General features: G+C 44.9%; 1 protein-coding gene across 1 annotated transcript in view; it reads left to right on the top strand.

Moving 5' to 3' along the window:
- BCL2 (BCL2 apoptosis regulator) overlaps positions 1-18,139 on the top strand; it is a 197,115-nt gene extending 178,976 nt beyond the window's left edge. Inside the window, exon 3 of the mRNA XM_012446425.3 lies at positions 12,723-18,139. Within this exon, the coding sequence (XP_012301848.1) occupies positions 12,723-12,857 (135 nt within the window). The 3' untranslated portion in view covers positions 12,858-18,139. The remainder of the gene's footprint in view (positions 1-12,722) is intronic.
- Positions 18,140-19,489: the final 1,350 nt, after the last annotated feature.

The following is a 19,489-nucleotide window of genomic DNA, read 5'->3' on the forward strand; positions in this document are numbered from 1 at the left end:
AAAAATACAAAAATTAGCCAGGCATAGTAGCAGGCCCCTGTAGTCCCAGCTGCTTGGGAGGCTGAGGCAGGAGAGTCACTTGAACACAGGAGGCGGAGGTAGCAATGAGCTGAGATCGCACCACTGCACTCCAGCCTGGACAATACAGTCAGACTCTGTCTCAAAAAGTGGTTTAGACCCTCTTCATGTCGTGTAAGGAATATAATTATTGAGATATAGTTCACAGGCCACAAAATTCCATTTAAAGCAATCAACGTGTTGGTTTTTAGCATGTTCAAAAGGTTGTACAACCATCACCATTAGCTGATTCCAGAACTTTTCCATCACTCCAAAAAGAAGGCCTGTACCCATTAGCAGTGACTCCCAAGTCTTCCCCTCTCCCCATCTTCTGGCCACCACTAGTCTAACTTTTTGTCTTTATGGCCTTGCCTATTTTGGACATTGGATACCAATGGAATCATACAGTGGGTGGCCTTTTTTGCCTGGATCCCTTCACTTAGCATCATGTTTTTGAGGGTCATCCATGTTGTAGCATTTGCCAGTGCCTCGTTCCTTTTTTTTTGGCTGAGTTGTAAGATTCTGTTGTACGGGTAAACCACATTTTGTTTATTTGTTCATCAGTTAGTGGATATTTGGGTCTTTTCCACTCTTGGCTCCTATGAATAATGCTGATGTGAATATTTGTGTACAAGTTTTCGTGTGAGCATGCATTTTCAATTCCATTGGGTATATATAGTAGGAATTGAATTGCTGGGTCACGTAGGGACTCTATTTAACTTTTTGAGGAACCACCAAACTGTTTTCCACAATGACTGCACCATTTTACCTTCTCACCTGCAATACGTGAAGGTTTCAATTTCTCAGCATCCTCGCCAACACTTGTTACTACCTATTTTTAAAACTGTAGCCACGCTAGTGGATGTGACGTGATCTCTCCTTGTGGTTTGATTTGCATTTCCCTAGTGACTAATGATAGTGAGCGTCTTTTCATGCACTTGCTGGCATTTGTGTCCTTTCTTTGGTAAAATGTCTACCAGAATCCTTTACCCATGTTTTAAACTTAGCTAGTTAGGTTTTTATTGTTGAGTTGTAATAATTAAGGTTTTTGCTGGACATATTTTCATGTCCAACACAATATCATCAAGTATTAAGTTTGTCACCTTATGTTTGTGAGGGGGAAAGTGATACTTCCCCTAAACAGTGAAATAGCTTAAGCCAAAAACAGAGAGCTGAGCACCAGAATGGGCCGGGCCCTCGGAGGCTCTAGCCAAAAGAAGGTAATGGAATGAGGAAGGTAGCAAGAAAAATGAAGAAACTTTGTTTTCAACCCAACGCACTGGCAGGCAGGCGGCTGAGGCCTGTGTGTATGTATGCCCTTTCTTTAGGGCCTCTTCAGGCGTGCCTTAAAATGAGGACAGGAGCATGGGTCTCTTCTCTCCTGGCAAGGCCACTGCAGGGCAAATGGGCCTACAGACACAAAGTGCTTTGAATTCAGTGCTGAGAAAATTCTCAGGCCCGTGAAAGCTGCGGGGAATATTACCGAGCAGTTACTACTCTAGGGCAGGGCGTGTGTCTCATTTAGCTTTAAGCTAAATCCTCAGCACCTTACGAAAATGTGTTTGGTTACCGAATGAATCAGCCCGCTGAAGACGAGATTTCAAGGTCATATAGATACAGCCTTAGTCTCTCTTCTCTTTTTATGGTTTATTACATGAACCTGGTGAACCAAATAGCATAACTATTAACATATTTTTAGCACATTTTGCTGTCAATGCATTTCTTCACCCATTTCAAAAGTACATCTTTTGAGTTGCTGGACTGACCACACCTTCTTGCAGGAGGGACGTGAGCCCACAGGTGGCCCGGTGGCCTCTCCCTGTGGTATTTGCATAGCTAGGACAGCAGCCAGTGGGGAACAGGGCTCTGTGTTTCCCTCCAGATACCACCTTCTACCCCAGCCCAGAGGCAATTAGACTAAGGAGTCCTCGAGGTCCAGCCCGGGAATGGCCAGCTCCAGCTCAAGTCTCCGTCAGCAGGTGGATGGGGCCAAGCTTCCTCTGCCCTGGCCCACGGCATCATTATTTTCAAACTGTGAAAATAATGCCAGAGAAAGGAAGCACCCATTCGGGCTTCTCATTTTTCAGCCTCCCCAGCTCCTGAAGGCCCCTGCCTGATTTGCATTCTCAGCTATATTTGCATAACAGAATACACCAGAACTTCCCTGGACCAACTGTGGTAAGCGGGCAAGCTTTGTTTTTGTTTTGTTTGGGTTTTTCATCTCCTGCCATGTCTCCAGCAGGTTTCTAGTTACATCCAAATGACGCGGAGATTAGATTTCACATATGTCATTGGCCCGTGATTCAACCAGCCCCTCCCCCTGGGCCCAGAGTTCCTCCAAGATCAACCCCCAGGCACTGAAGATGGCTTTGGGGAGCTGCCCTTGCCAGCCCGGAGGGAGGCGAGTCCTTACGCTTCTCACGCTCCTGCGGGCCTCTTCTCCGTCTCCGGCCCAGGCAGCTGTGTGTCCTTCAGTTATATGCTCAAGCGTTATTTTTTTCCCTTTCCTTTTCCTCCAAACCCGGAAACAATATTTTGGGAGTCAAGGGAGGGTGCCGGAGGAAGAGTCACAGGGGACAGAAGGAAGCGTGCAGCTGCCGAAGCCACGCTACTCTGCAGACGGAACCCCCTAGACTCATTCAGCACAATGTGGCTGTGGAGGAAATCCTGCCAGGCCGATGATAAGGCGGGAAATGGAGTCACTTCCTCACCAGATGCTTTATTCAGGTAGAAAAAAGTCCTCACTTCCTTGCGTGTGCTCTGCTGGCCACTATTCCCAGCGGCCAGGGCGGCTTGCTCCCCCTGTTGCTCTGAGCTGACCCCGGTGTCAGGAGAATCACACTTGCTTGGCTTCGTGAAGAGCTCTCTCTGCAAGACGAGTGTCTCTCTACCCCACTTCCTCCTTCACACCTTTCTCTTTCTCCTGGCGTTCTCTCTCACCTGCCAGTTGCATGCCATAGACTCTGTGCGGCCACAGCAGTCACAGGTAGTATTGCCAATGCATCTCCAGCCCTCTTGGTGGAATCTAGGATCAGGACGCACCCAGTGGTTTCTACATTTGCATAGATGTCCAGAAACAGCCTTTGACCCCTGGTCATCTCCCGTGCCCTGTACCACAGGCACCAGTGCTACCCCTCTCACCTGTGTACTGTAGCCAGAGTGACCCATTCAGAATCAAATCTGTCGCTTCCATGCTTAAGTCTAAGTTTCCCAATGCTCTGGCTCCAACCTAGTTCTCCTGCTCAGCTTGTCACTCTTACATCAACCTTGGCTCATTCAGAGATTCAGCTCAATCATTTTCTGCAAGCAGCTTTCTCCAAATCCCTAGGTTAAGCCAAACAATCCCCGGCTGTTCCCTGTTCGCGGTATTATATGAAGATGATCTGTTTGCATGTCTTGTAATTGTCCCCACGATTGTTCTTTCACCCTCTTAGGCAGCAGTTGTCAAAGTGTGTCTTCCTAATACTCAAAACACAGCAGCAGTCTCCGTGACAGAGGGGTTGGGGGCCAAATGAGTTTGGAAAATGCTGCTCCCTTTCTTGGAGAATCAAGCGCCCGTGAGTGGGGGTGATATGAAAAATATTAGGTAACCAGTATAGCAGGGACAAGGACCAGTCAGCTCCCGCCATGTCCTTGGGAACCAGCTAAACATCAGTCCGTGGGAGGGAGACACTAGAGGCTACTGCTGAAAAAAATAAAGCACTGAATTTTTTTTATTGCATTTTAGGTTTTGGGGTACATGTGAAGAACATGCAAGATTGTTGCATAAGTACACACATAGCAGTGTGATTTGCTGCCTTCCTGCCCTTCACCTATATCTGGCATTTCTCCCCATGCTATCTCTCCCCAACTCCCCACCCCCTGCTGTCCCTCCCCTATTTCCCCCCAACAGACCCCAGTGTGTGATGCTCCCCTCCCTGTGTCCATGAATTTTTTTTTAGCCAGTCATTTCTTTGGCCTCTGAATACTCCCCTTTTAAAAAAATATCATCTATTAGGATGTTTGGAAAACCTGCAATAGCATAATACAAATCAGTTTATTTCAGCTCCACAAACATTTGCTGAGTTACTAATATATGACAGACACATTCTGCAGGGATCCACAGATAAATAAAACGTTGTCCTGCACCTCCAGGTGCTAAGAGTTGAATGGGGAAAGCAGGCCTAAACAGATGATCTTCATATAATACCGTGAACAGGGAACAGCTAAGGATTATTCTGCTCAGCCTAGGGATCTGGAGAAAGTTGCTTGCAGAAAATGATTGAGCTGAATCTCTGAATGAACCAAGGTTGACGTAAGAGTGACAAGCTGAGCAGGAGAACTAGGTTGGAGCCAGAGCATTGGGAACTTTAGACTTAAGCATGGAAGCGACAGATTTGATTCTGAATGGGTCACTCTGGCTGCAGTACACAGAAGAGATTTATAGGCAGAGCACAAGACTCAGACCGAGGAACAGAGATCAGATTGGAAATCACAGCAGTCATCCTGGCAGAGAAGGTAAAGCGAGAGAGAGGTGTTCAGGTGGTAAAATCAGCAGTGCCTCTACCTCCCTGTGCCATCCTGTCCCCAGGCCACTTCAGTGCTCACTAACTTGACCTCCAGCTGCAAGAGATGTGGCATCTGCATCTATTTCCTTGATGGGTACTTCACCTGTGACATGGCCAGCTAGGAGTGCTGGGGTATTGACATTCCACAGGAGCTACCTTCAACCAATGAATAGCAGGATTTGGTGTATAAATGCCCCAGTTCCCTAGCCCCTCAGGGGGTGACCAAGAGATGCATGGTCTACATTGGTCCTCAGATTTCCCTGGCAGGAGTAAGCCCTGTTTGCCAGTAGCAATAACTTGCTTGATAAGGTAACTCATGCGTAGGTCTTTTCCTTTTTTCTCTCCCTTCCCTGCTTCACTTAGAGCTCTTAGCGTCATCTCCCAAATAAACCATTTGCACTCAAATCTTTGTTTTAGGGACTGCTTCTAAGGGAACCTAACCTATGGTCGTGGGATTTACTGATGAATGAATGTGGGGCCTGAGGAAGAGAAAAACATTTAGGAGACTCTCAAGCTAGAGATTTACTGAATGCCATAGACAGGTTGAAGACAGAACGAGAGGGAGGCTTGATGGAGGGAGTGATGATAGCTTCAGTTTGGGCAGGTTCGAACTCCCTAGGGGATGTGTTAGAAAGCAATTGGAATAAGTATCTGGGAGTTAGGGTAGAAAGTGAGACTGGATATAAAGATGTTAAAGACATTATCATGGGGTGGTATTTAAGACCAAGAGAGTGAAAGATATTGGCCAAAGAGAGAAAAGAAAATATCCAGACAGAAGCCTGATGGGCAGCATCGAGAACATATTAGGATGGGCCAGGGAGGAAGTGCCCATGAGGGAGACAGAAGGGAAGTACTCCAGGAGGAAGGAGGCAGACCAAAGAGAGCAGAGTCACAGAAGGCCCCCAGTGGTCCTGGTGTCCAGGGCATCAGAGCACCTAGTAAGATGCAGCCTCACATCCGGCGAATTTAACCACATCGAGGGTAATGGTGGTCTCTGTAGGGGTGGTTTCAGAGGCACAATATAGGAAGAAGCCATACTGAGTGGGTTCAAATATGGGTGGGAAGTGAGCCGATGAGTGTGGGTTGGCAGCTTGTCTAGGAGGGCAGAGACAGAGAAGATAATGATTAGGGTGGAGCACACGTCGGCATGGACATTTGGAGGCTATCTGAGGCCAGAAAGAAGGATGTGGTTGAAATTGTAGTTGAGAGCAGGGATAACTGACAGAGGAAGGTTCCTGGAGCAATGGGAGATGGTGGAATCAGGGAGAAGGGTGGAGAGGAGCAGGGAAGGACAAGGAGAGATGGACATCTGTGCATGGGCCAGGGTGGAAAGCAGTGGCAATTCTCACCCAACAACCCATTTTCTCAGAGAAGTAAAAGGTGGCATTCACTGCTAAAAGGTGAGGAAGACGGGTGAGACAAGGGGTGGCTGTTGGAAACAGTTATCAAAAGGAACGGAAAAGATCTGCCAAAGGGTAAAGGATTGCTAGGTGCTGTCAGAACTCACTGAGTTTAAAGACCATCAGTTTTCAGCAGCGTCAGTCTGCAAGGTTGGGTGACTTTCTTCAGCACCACTTGGAAACCCAGATGAGACTTGTTGTGGGATGGAGTCAAAGTTGGGGCACAGAGGAGGGCCGGGATGGGAGGAAGCAAGTTGAGGGAGGCAGGAAGGAGGTTCCCTGGGCAGAGAGAAGAACCGGCTGCTTGCCAGCGATCTAACCTGTGAAGTGAAACCCAGCCTTCACGCTCCCTGTCCACCATGAATTTCCTTATGAATACACACTGTAAGAAGTTTGCTTTACCTGTCAAAATTTCACTCACCTCACCTAGTTAAGAAAAGAGCTCATATCTTTATTAGACATCATTACGCCAGTGCAGGGAATCTGAACGTACTCTGAGGTTCCTTCCAGCTCAAAGGTTTCTGTTACAGCCATTCTCCCTTTCCTGTCTCCTTCTTTTCTAACCCTAAAGTGGTCATGAGAGAAGAGATCCGCAGAGACCCCCATGGAGACAAAATTATAAAGTCTTGAAAAATAGAAAATATCAAGGGCATCTGATAGCTGCGTTTGACTTCCCATTGGCATGATCTGATTTCTTTTTACTTTCTTCTTACTGCTGATGAGACTTTGCACTCTGCTGGATACACAATGGCGGCACACATTGATTTAGTTTAGTTCAAAGGCCCATGTAGAGGCATTACTTCTCTCTAGCTTATAAGCTCTTTGGGGACAAGATGGCTTTTCTCTCTTAGAATCCCCTTTGATTATATAACGTCTGCATGCATAGTCAGCTCAAAGATTGTAGAATATAGCTGAATTTCTCATTTGCTTATAGCCAGTTAAGCCATATTAAACTTCTCCAGTATGTAAAGATAGCCGAGAACACACACTGAGCTCATTGGTCTGCTGGGCAGAGCTCTTGACAGCTCTTCTGGGCCTGGGTCTAAGGAGGCCTTCACTTAACCCGGGGGCTGTTGCATGGTTCTAGGTCATGGCTGCTCTTTTGTTTGTCAAATTATGGAGTCTGGAATTTTTTAAGATTAAGTAAGCACTTAGAATGTAACATTACTATATGTAGTATATATTAAAATATATTTCATAAATAGTAATATACATTTTTGTATTGAATTAGAAAAGACAGCTAAGGAAAAAAATCAGAATAGCCTCATAAATGCCATGTCTCCATGCACACTTCTGCCTTCCAAGATAATCACTGTTAAATCTTGGCATTTTCCTTTATATTATTTTTTTCTACATGAATATGCACACATGTATAGGTTAGGTTTTTACAAAAGTGGAATCATGTTTTGCTGACCGGTTTGTCCTGCTTCACTCACTATGACATCAGGAACACAATTCCTTGCCAACAAATATAGGGTACAGCTTTTAATGCTCAACAGCGTTCCATCATGTGGAACTCATCATGTCAGTCATTTATTTTCAGACATTTGTTTCCAGGTTTATGCTATTGCAAATAACCTGTGCGTTTTATTATTTTTTCAAAATAAATAACTGGAAGTGAAATTACTAACAAAAGCTTTTTTAAAAGGCTTTTGATATGCATTACCAAATTCGGAAGCTCTCCGTGTTTACCTTTACCTGGGCATAAGCGTTGTTTTGGGACCCTCGCCCATATCTCCAGCCGCATGCCATTCTTTTCGGCACTAATGATTAACTTTCTCTTCCATTCTTGACCATCTGACCTTTTTTACAAAAGAAATCTCATTTTATTTGGAGCCAGGTTTAAATGAAATTTCTTGAAGGGGCTAGGCGTGGTGGCTCACGCCTGTAATCCCAGCACTTCGGGAGTCCAAGACAGGAGGATTACTTGAGGCCAGGAGTTCAAGACCAGCCTAGCCAACATCAAACCCCATCTTTACTAAAAATACAAAAATTAGCCAGGCGTGGTGGAGGGCACCTGTAGTCCCAGCTACACGGGAGGCTGAGGTGGGGGAATCACTTGAATCAGGAAGCCACTGCACGCCAGCTTGAGCGACAGAGTGAGACTCCATCTGAAAAAACATATCTTGAAGGTTCTGAAGGGAAAAGGAAAATGCTGGAGGGCAGCTGCCTCCCGGGAGACAGAGAAAGAGGGGTGGGAGTGCTCCACAGCCCGGAGGGACGAGGACACCTCTGCTGAGTTTAGGAGTCTTGACCCTGGTCTCTCCCCATCCACACCTACCTGGCCTGCTTCCAACCCTATTGCAAGTCCGGGCCTGGGAGTTTGGCCATCCTGTTCCCTTGGGCCAGCCCTGGGTGGAACTCAGATCCTCTGTGGCCTCTGAATTGGAAATTTGTGGAGAAGCAGTTGGGACAGAGACGTCAGAGCTGGGGCCCTGCCCGCCTCTTCCCCATGGGAGGAGCCGGTGCGAGCCTTTCCATAGGAACCTGTGATCTGTGAAGTCGGGTAAGCCCTTGCCAGTCCTGACATGAGCAAGGGACACAGAGCTTCCTAAATATATAGACTGGGAGTTTGTCCGAATCACATGATGACGATCTAGGTTTTCTTTTTCCCTCTTTGTTGCTTTTAATACATAAAATGAGCATGTGTTTATTTAAAACAGCTTTCAAACTTAAACAAATAATGACAGACTGTTCAAACAGACTTCGGAAATCGCCCTAATAGGGATGTTTGAAAAAGCAAGAAGACTTTCTTCGAAAGAAGCTTTCAGGACATTCAGTCCCAAAGCCACAGGGTCTCCTTTGAGCTCTGGAATCGTAGGAGGGCAAAGTTTAGAGGCCAGATCCAACCTCCAGGGGGTTAAATGACTTGCTCTCTAGCCCTACAATCTGACTAATAATGTTTAAAGAAGGATAGCTAGGTAGGCATTGGATTATCACTTTTCATCTTCAACCAGAACAAGGGATGTGTGCATTTTAGTTCATAATTCCTATGGAAATTACAAACCATCCTCAGATCTGAAAGCTTCGAGGGAGCTGGGAAATTGCTTCTGTGAAATGGCAGGCTCAGCAGAACCTCTCGGGGGAAGGGCAGGTTGAATAGGTGCAGAGCAGGTCTGCGGGAGGACAGGCAAGAGCAAGGTGTTTGTTCTTCCCCAGGCTCACCTTCCGTGTCCAATTTACAAATGGCTTTGAGTGACCTACGTTAATCTTCACAATAATGAATTTTATGGCTGTGGGTGAAGTAAATGAGGCTCCGGGTTGGGTTATCTGCTCAAGGTTATAAACTAATAAAATATCAAAGCCAGGGTTCACCCAGACTCCTCCTCCAAGTCCCATGTCCTTCTCAGCCCCCTGCGACAGCAACAGTACCTCCATGCTGAGGCTTTGGGTCAAGAGCCACTAGTTTAGCTCATCTCACTCTGGAAAAGACGTCCTGTGTCATGCACATCAGAAATGCCCTGTTCGGTTCATGAGAAGCACTGTTAATTGTGTGGGGGTGAGGGTGGTGAGAGGGAATTATTCCAGCTCTGAGGAGGTGGGGATATTTGGGACAGCATGTCTTCTGCTCTCCAGCACCATGTGCCAGGCCAACTGGGAGAAAATGCCAGCTGGAGTGTGTCCCTGCATCCTCCGGTGTCCCAGGATGGCTTCAGGTCCAGAGAGGACAAATGATCAGGGGCTTAGTCCAGTTCAGATTTTGCCACACAAAACTCCACTGATGACTAAAGGGATTGAGAGCCTGGCCACCGACCTTCTCAATGTCAAGCCGAATTGCAGATAACCTATTGCCAGTTTGCTGATCCATTCGGGCGTCTTTTGGCTGGGCTGTTGGGGGTTTCAGCCTGCCCATCCCTCAGAGACAGAAGCAAGGACAGGCGGACTAGCTGACATTTGCAGCCATGTCTGTGGTGTCCTGGGTTGCTCTCTGGAAGAGGCAGAGTTTCTCCAGCTTGTGAAGTCCTAACTCCGTCCTGTCCCATGGATCCCTGTATATGGAGAGGGGTGTGCGTCTTGGCAGACAATCATGACTGTGCCTCAGCTCTGTGCTAAGAGCACTAAACACACGTTTTATGTACGTCTATTGCCTTGCTTTTCTAACGCTGAAATTTAGAAATGTTTAACGATAGATATTTAAAAAGAAGAAGAAAGCCCTTGCGCCCTCTCCTGGTAAAAGTTAACCAGGGACCTCCAAAGATGCAGAAGGCCCGTGGGGTGAGCAGTCACTCCTCTGGGCTCACTGATGGTGCTGATTTGACCAACGCTGTTGACATACTGGATGGGTCATCTGTTCTTCTGTGGTCTGTGATCACAGAGCATCTTGTAAACTAGGGTTTCTCAGCCTCGGCCCTGTTGGAATTTGGGGGCTGCCCTGTGCGCTGTGGGATATTGAACAGCGTTCCCAGCCTCTGCCCACTAGATACCAGTAGCACCCTCACCCCAAATCATGACCACTACAAATGCTTCCAAAGATTTCCAAATGTCCCCTGGGGGGCAGGATCACCCTCAGCGTGACCCGTGCCCTAAATCCTTGCCTGCCTTTTGTAAAAGGTAGCATTGGTCGGAGCTTACCCCATGAGAGAGCGAGGATGGCCTAAGGCAAGGCCATCATGATTTCGGGAAGCAATATTGATGACTGGTCAATTGAGGTCACTTCTAGGAATTTACTTCAAAAAAGCAACTGAACAAATAGACAAGAATTTATGTATAAAGATATATCATGACATTGTTTATAAGAGCAAAAGTTTTAAACACTATAAAAAAGGATTTTTTTAAGTATGGCACATATTATATATCATGAAAATGATTGTATAAATCTGTATTTAATCATGTGGAAAGTTCCCCTAACAATGCCTTAAACCCTCACCAAGCCTACCCCAGGTTTCTCAGAGGTTGTTACTTATCAAAGGAGTAATTTAGATGAATAAGCATTTGGGTAAAGCATTAAGCCAACGAAAGAATTTAAACCGATGATCGTATTCAGAAAACTTAAGCGAACAAACATTTGCTACGCATCCACAGTGTACCAAGGCCACGCCCAGCACGGGTGAGACCAATAGCATCCCTGGACCCCCTACAGCAGCCCTTGCCCCAGAGAAGGGAAGCCCCTGTGTGCACAGTTGGAACCCCTCCCAACAGCAATGCGCAGGGTCATGGCGTGTTACCATTTCCTGTCATAAAATTGTGTGCTTTGAGTCAGGGTTGTTGGGAATCATGTGGAACTATGTCTTGTTTTCTTCTTCATACCTGAATAAATCAGAAGTAAAAAGAATTCATTTACTGATTTATATATTCAAATATTCATTCAGAAAGTTGTCCAAATACTCATTGGACCCAAATGTGAAACATAATCTCCCCAAAATCTAGGAAAGGAGCATTCAGTGATTTGCTCAATCTAAGCCAATCCGGGGGTGGACTTTGCTACAACACGGTACAGACCTGACTTGAGGTGGAAAGATGGGCATGGAAGGGAGGCGCCCTCTTTGTCTCTCAGGGACCTGCATATCCAGTGACACACCCTGACCTTGTGCCTTGTGAGGTTCACAACTTGAGTAAATGCAGAGTTGTGGTCATCCAGTCTAGCCATACCTAAGAGAAACCCTCTGACAGCTTCCTTTCTCCGGGAGAACCTTGACCTTAGAGGCTGGCACTGCACCAGTCGAGGCTGCCCCTGCACCAGTCGAGGCTGCCCCTGGGTCCTCCACCGACAGAGCCCTCGGCCAATCAAGCGCCCTCACAGAGCTGCCGTTAGCCACGCCAGGGCATCAGCAGAAAGAAGGGTGCTGGTTTCGATCTGGATTCAAAGCCTGGCTCTGCCATTTGTTAGAAAAGTCTCTTATTCCCTGTGAGTCTCAGCTTTTTCACCTTCAGAACAGAAACAAATAAAATAATAAGATTGGTACAAAGAATTAGCTGGATGAGATAGCTCATGCCTTTAATCCCAGAACTTTGGGAAGCTGAGGCAAGAGAATCACTTGAGCCCAGGAGTTCACGACCAGCCTGGGAAGCATAGTAAGACCCCATCTCTACAAAAAATTTAAAAATTAGCCAAGTGTGGTAATCCTGGGTATTCAGGAGGCGGAGGCAGGAGGATCGCTTGCTCCCAACAGTTCGAGGCTGCAGTGAGTCATGATTGCACCACTGCATTGCAGCCTGGGCAACAGAGCAAGACTCTGTCTCTTACAAAAAAAATTTGGTACGAAGACAAAATAATACATGTCAGACATTTGATAAGATGTCAACACTCAATCAAAGAGTGTGATATTCATCATCATTGCTACATTTTATTACTTTTGTGGATGGGCGTGCTAGCTCAAACTGCAAAACCTCCAATACTTCCTGACTGCCTCTGCTGTTTGATTTTTCTCCTCGGCCCTTAGGACTCTCTCCTACACCATGTGATTATTTACTTTGATTGCTGTCCATACTGTTCCACTAGATAGAAGCTTCATGATGTAGGATCTTTTAGTCTATTTTAGGAACTACTATATCTCTAAGATGCCTGGCATGTAAATAGGTTCTCAATAAATATTTCTTGAATTGATGAAAACAGTGTTTTCTGAATCATGGCCTCTAAAGAGCATTTGCCTTTTCCCCTCTGGCCCTTCTGAAGGTGCCCGGGCTGCCCTGGCAGGATGCCTCTTTCTCCGTGGGGTGCCATTCTATGTGCTCTCTCTAACACTCTTCCTTTTTCTTCCCTCCTCTCCCCTGACTGCAGGATGCCTTTGTGGAACTGTATGGCCCCAGCATGCGGCCTCTGTTTGATTTCTCCTGGCTGTCTCTGAAGACTCTGCTCAGCTTGGCCCTGGTGGGAGCTTGCATCACCCTGGGTGCCTATCTGGGCCACAAGTGAAGTCAACACGCCTGCCCCAAACAAATATGCAAAAGGTTCACTAAAGCAGTAGAAATAACAGACATTGTCGTGATGTACCATGAAACAAAGCTGCGGGCTGTTTAAGAAAAAAATAACATATAAACACACACACACGCACACAGACATACACACACACAGACATACACACACAACAGTTTACAGGCAAAAAGTCGAATCAGCTATTTACTGCCAAAGGAAAATATCATTTATTTTTTACATTATTAAGAAAAAAGATTTATTTATTTAAGACAGTCCCATCGAAACTCCTGTCTTTGGAAATCCGACCACTAATTGCCAAGCAACCACTTCGTGCGGTCTACCTGGATGTGCTGTGCCTGTAAACAGATTCGCTTTCCGTGTCGTTGGCTGGACTGACTCACCATCTGAAGAGCAGAAGGACGGAAAAAGGACTGGATCATTGGGGAAGGTGGCTTTCTGGCTGCTGGAGGCTGGGGAGAAGGTGTTCATTCACTTGCATTCTTTGCCCTGGGGGCTGTAATATTAATGGGGGTGGGCGGGGGGGAGGTTCCTGAGAGGAGGTCCATGCCTCCCTGGCCTGAAGAAGAGACTCTGCATATGACTCACATGATGCATCCCTCGTGGGAAGAAGAGAGTTGGGAGCTTCAGATGGACCTGGTACCCGCTGAGATTTCCACGCCCAAGGACAGTGATGGGAAAAAATGCCCTTAAATCATAGGAAAGTATTTTTTTAAGCTACCAATTGTGCCGAGAAGCATTTTAGCAATTTATACAATATTCATCCAGTACCTTAAGCCCTGATTGTGTATATGCATATATTTTGGATACACACCCCCCAACTCCCAATACTGGCTCTGTCTGAGTAGGAAACAGAATCCTCTGGAACTTGAGGAAGTGAACATTTCAGTGACTTCGGCATTAGGAAGGCTAGAGTTACCCAGACCATCAGGCCGCCACAAGTGCCTGCTTTTAGGAGACCGAAGTCCGCAGAACCTGCCTGCTTCCCAGCTTGGAGGCCTGGTCCTAGAACGGAGCCTGGACCTCACTGGCCTCCTCCAGGGATGATCAGCAGGGCAGTGTGGTCTCCGAATGTCTGGAAGCTGACGGAGCTCAGAATTCCACTGTCAAGAAAGAGCAATAGAGGGGCGCGGCTGGGCCTGTCACCCTGGGGTCCTCCAGGTAGGCCCGTTTTCACGTGGAGCGTGGGAGCCACAACTCTTCTTAAGACATGTATCACTGTGGAGGGAAGGAACAGAGGCCCTGGACCCTTCCTAGCAGAGGGACATGGTGAAGGCTGGGAACGTGAGGAGAGGCGACGGCCACGGCGCGTTTTGGCCATAGCACGTGGCACGCTGACTGTGTGACCTTGGCCCATCTGTGCGGTTTAAAGCAAGGCTTTAAATGACTTTGGAGAGGGTCATAAATCCTAAAGGAAGCATTGAAGTGAGGTGTCATGGATTAATTGACCTATGTCTATGGAATTACATGTAAAACATTATCTTGTCATTGTAGTTTGGTTTTATTTGAAAACCTGACAGAAAAAAAAGAAAAAGTTCCAGGTGTGGAATATGGGGGTTATCTATACATCCTGGGGCACTTAAAAAAAAAATCAATGATGGATAACTATAAAGTAGCAAAAGAAGTGACATCTTCAGCAAATAAACTAGAAAATGTGTTGTTTTTTTCCAGTTTAGAATCAGCCTTGAGACATTGATGAAATAACTCTGGCATTATTGCATTATATACCATTTATCCATATTAACTTTGGAATGTACTCTGTTCAATGTTTAGTGCTGTGGTTGATATTTCGAAAGCTGCTTCAAAAAATACATACATCTCAGCGTTTATTTTTTTTTTAATTGTATTTAGTTATGGCCTATACACTATTTGTGAGCAAAAATGATCATTTTCTGTTGCAGATTCTTGTCTCTTGATTCTTCAAAAGCATTTCTGAGAAAGTGAGATAAGCCCTGAGTCTCAGCTACCTAAGAGAAACCTGGATGTCACTGGCCACTGAGGAGCTTTGTTTCAACCAAGTTACGCGCATTTCCATGTCAACAGAATTGTTGATTGTGACAGATATATCTGTTGTCCCTTTGACCTTGTTTCTTGAAGGTTTACCCGTCCCTGGGCAATTCTGCATTTAATTCATGTTATTCAGGATTACATGCCTGTTTGGTTAAACCCATGAGATTCATTCAGTTAAAAATCCAGATGGGGAATGACCAGAGGATTAAAATCTATGGTGGTTTGACCTTGAGAGAGTTGCTTTACGTGGCCTGTTTTAACGCAGACCCACCCGGAGCCCTCCTGCCCTCCTTCCGAGGGGGCTTTCTGGTGGCTGTCCTTCAGGGTCTTCCTGAAATGTAGTGGTGCTTAACGCCCCACCAAGAAAGCAGGAAACCTGTGGTATGAAGCCAGACCTCCCCGGCGGGCCTCAGGGAACAGAATGATCAGACCTTTGAATGATTCTAATTTTTAAGCAAAATATTATTTTATGAAAGGTTTACATTGTCAAAGTGATGAATATGGAATATCCAATCCTGTGCTGCTATCCTGCCAAAATCATTTTAATGGAGTCAGTTTGCAGTATGCTCCACGTGGTAAGATCCTCCAAGCTGCTTTAGAAGTAACAATGAAGAACATGGACGTTTTTAATATAAAGCCTGTTTTGTCTTTTGTTGTTGTTGTTGTTCAAACGGGATTCACAGAGTATTTGAAAAATGTATATATATATTAAAAGGTCATGGGGGCTAACTGCTGGCTGGCTGCCTTTTGCTGTGGGGTTTTGTTATCTGGTTTTAACGGTAAATGTCCCCAGCCGCTTGGCCCCAGAACTGTACAGTATTGTGGCTGCACTTGCTCTAAGAGTAGTTGATGTTGCATTTTCCTTATTGTTAAAAACATGTTAGAAGCAATGAATGTATATAAAAGCCTCAACTAGTCATTTTTTTCTCCTTTTTTTTTTTATTGTATCTCATTATTTTGCAGTTGGGCAATGGAGAACCATCCGTATTTTGTGTTGATGAGGAATTCACACCTGAATTTTAATTGCTCTTTATGAATGAAAAGCAGTCCTCTTTACATTGGGCCAGGGTCAGAGTTAAATAGAATGTAAGCACTTTTCAAATTGGGGTCAAGGGTTCTAAAAAAAAAAAGCCCAAAGGAGAAGAACATCGAAGAACCTCCCAGTCCCTCGCTGCACAAATACTCTGAAAGAGAGGCAGGAACGACAGCTGACGGGACCTGTGGCCATCAGTTCGTCTCCGAAGATTTTGCAGGGGTGGAAAATTCTGGCAGGCTTAAGATTTGGATTAAAATCACAGAAGTAAGGGAGCACCTTGATTTAGTTCAAACAAGAAGCCAACATTCTCTCCACAGCTCACTCACCTCTCTGTGTTCAATGTGGCCTTCCATTTATATGTGATCTTCATTTTCTTAGTAAATGCTTATCTTCTAAAGATGTAACTCTGGCCCAGTGGGGAAAATTAGGAAGTGATTATACATCAAGAGGAGTTATAATAATCAAGATTAAATGTAAATAATTCGGGTAATCCCAGCACATGTCTAGCTTTCACCTCCAGAATCTATTGAGTGAACAGAATTGCAAATAGTCTCTATTTGCAGTTAAACTTATCCTAAAACAAATAATTTATAAATGTGAACTTAAACTCTAATTCCAATTGTACTTTTAAGGCAGTGACTGTTTTTAGACTTTCTTATCGCTTATAGTTAGTAATGTACACCTACCCTATCTGAGAAAAGCAGGAAAGGCTTGAAATATAAGCCATTCTAAGGAAATTAGGGAGTCAGTTGAAATTCTATTCTGATCTTATTCTGTGGTGTCTTTTGCAGCCCAGACAAATGTGGTTACACACTTTTTAAGAAATACAATTCTGCATTGTCAAGCTTATGAAGGTTCCAATCAGATCTTTATTGTTATTCAATTTGGATCTTTCAGGGATTTTTTTTGTTGTTTTAATTATTATGGGACAAAGGACATTTGTTGCAGGGATGGGAGGGAGGAAGACTTTTTAAATGAGTAAAACATTCCCAAGTTTGGATCAGAGAGTTGGAGGTTTTCAGAATAACCAGAATTGGGGTATGAGGGACCTGTATTAGGGTCGATGTGATGCCTCTTCGAAGAACCTTATGTGACAAATGAGAAACATTTTGAAGCTTTGTGGTACGACGTTTAGATTCCAGAGACATCAGCATGGCTCCAAGTGCAGCTCTGTTTGGCAGTGCAGTGGTATCAATTTCAAGCTGGATATGTCTAATGGGTATTTAAACAATAAATGTGCAGTTTTAACCCACAAGATATTTAATGACAACCTTCTGGTTGGTAGGGACATCTGTTTCTAAATGTTTATTATGTACAACACAGAAAAAAATTTTAATAAGATAAAATTAAGCAATGTGAAACTGAATTGGGAAGTGATAATACAAGTCCTTTAGTCTTAACCCAGTGAATCATTCTGTTCCATGTCTTTGGACAACCATGACCTTGGACAGCCATGAAATATGCATCTCACTGGACAAAAAGAAAACCAGATGGAGCATGAATGGTACTGCACCCATTCATCTGGACTGCCCTAGAAAAATAACTTAAAGCCAACATCCTGTTGACAACAAGGTGGTTCTGCATACCAAGCTCAGCACAGAAGATGCAAACACTGGTGGAGGATGGAAAGGCTCGCTGAATCAAAAAAATTTCGAGACTATTAATAAATAGAACTGTAGTAGAGAAACTGAGTAGTTCCATGCACCTAAAACTTTTGGGAAACCTGCCGTGGGCCCTCCAGATAGCTCATTTCATTACGTTTTTCCCTCCCAGGTAGAATTTGCAAGAGCGATATTGAATTGCATCTCTTTTGGGGAAGCTTTCTTTTGGTGGTTTTCTTTATTATACCTTCTTAAGTTTTCAACCAAGGTTTGCTTTTGTTTTGAATTACTGGGGTTGTTTTTGTTTTGAATAAAAATAAGTGTACAATAAGTGTTTTTGTATCAAAAGTCTTTGTTATCAAGATTTGCATACTTTTATCTTCCATGGCTCTTTTTAAGATTGATACTTTTAAGGGGTGGCTGATATCCTGCGACACTGCACACACACAAGATATGGTAAGGACACTTTACACGGTTAAGGTAAAGTAAGTCTCCAGTTGGCCACCATGAACTATAATGGCACTTTGTTTGTGTTGTTGGAAAAAGCCACATTGCCATTAAACTTTCTTGTCTGTCTAGTTAATATTGTGAAGAAAAATAAAGTACAGTGTGAGATACTGGTTGTGCCCTGGAATTGTTTATAATGTGTTAACATGATTTTGCCCTGCCATTCATCATCATTACACAAGACTTTGAAAAGCCTTCTTAACAAGCCAGTAAAACCACCACGACCCCACTCTAATGAAGCCCTCAGGGACCAGGTCAAGGGATTGGCTTACAGGTGAAACTACCTTCGAAGGAGACTCTTTTGTTTCTTGGTAATAACCCTCCTGGTTAGGTCCAAGATAGGCCAGTCTTGAGTCCTACTCCCTGGGAGAGCTACTGTTGCTGTTAGGTGTGTTCTTCCATATAGATCAGAGATCCCAGCCTCTGCATTTTATAAGATGAAAGCATGTATGAAAAGGAGGGAAACAAGCTGAAAATTCTGTTTTGCAGTCAACATTTTTAGTTGGAACCAAAGCAGCTATTTGCTTTGCAGTAGGTAAACCCTAAGTGGCAAGGGATCTGGTTTCCCACTGGGTTCAGGTCCTGATACCCTAATCCTCAACCCTCCAAGTCTCATCACTTAGACTCAATTAAAAGGATGCTGATAGTAACATTCATCTGTTGAGCACCTGCTGAATACGACACTGTATGCATACTACACCTTGCTCTCAAACCTTGCAAGGTAGGTATTGGCCTCTTGTATTTTGTAGGAGATAACTGAGACTCAGACGTTGAAACAACATGTCCAAGTTCTCAAACATCGTAAGTTACAGGATTTGAGCCCTGGTGTGGCTGACCCCAAGGCCCGTGCTCCATCCTTCAAATCGGTAGCCTCCAAATTGCTGCACATGGAACCATGGTGGCACCGCCTTCCCAAGGAGTACCCAGGCGTGGTATGTTTAAAAGAATCAATGTTCTCAACACCCATGGGTACCCTTTCATAAACTAATTTCCTTGAGCACACCCCTAGAACCAGACCAACTCTCCTCACCCTCCCCTTTCACAGTCATCTGTCACACTTCTCAGAAGTCAGGCTCCCTCTCTCTGGATCTAACAGTGACGCCCTCCTTCTCTCTGAATCTAACAGTGATGCCCTGCAATAGTGGGTGCCTCATACTGGCCAGGAGAGCCAACTGTGTGCCTGTCTGTCCAGCCGTGTGTCAGTGAAGTCAGGTGAGTGGCTTGAAACCGGCAGTGGTAGAAGCCTTTACACCATGTAAATGAACAAAAGCTATAAAGCAGGCCTTTCTTTTCTTTGCCTTTATTATTATTATTTTTTACCCCCAGGGAGTAGATTTACCTACACACCACTGGGCATGGCCCTGAATTCTTGGGTTACCAAAAGGCATGATTTAAAATCCTGAGGCTATATTGGACTGTAATGACTGGGGAGCAAATCCTTTTGCAAATTGCCAATTCTT

This window comes from Aotus nancymaae, unplaced genomic scaffold (assembly GCF_030222135.1).
Source record: "Aotus nancymaae isolate 86718 unplaced genomic scaffold, 86718_ANA_hifiasm-v0.15.2.pri h1tg000020l, whole genome shotgun sequence".
Classification (NCBI taxonomy): Eukaryota; Metazoa; Chordata; class Mammalia; order Primates; family Aotidae; genus Aotus; species Aotus nancymaae.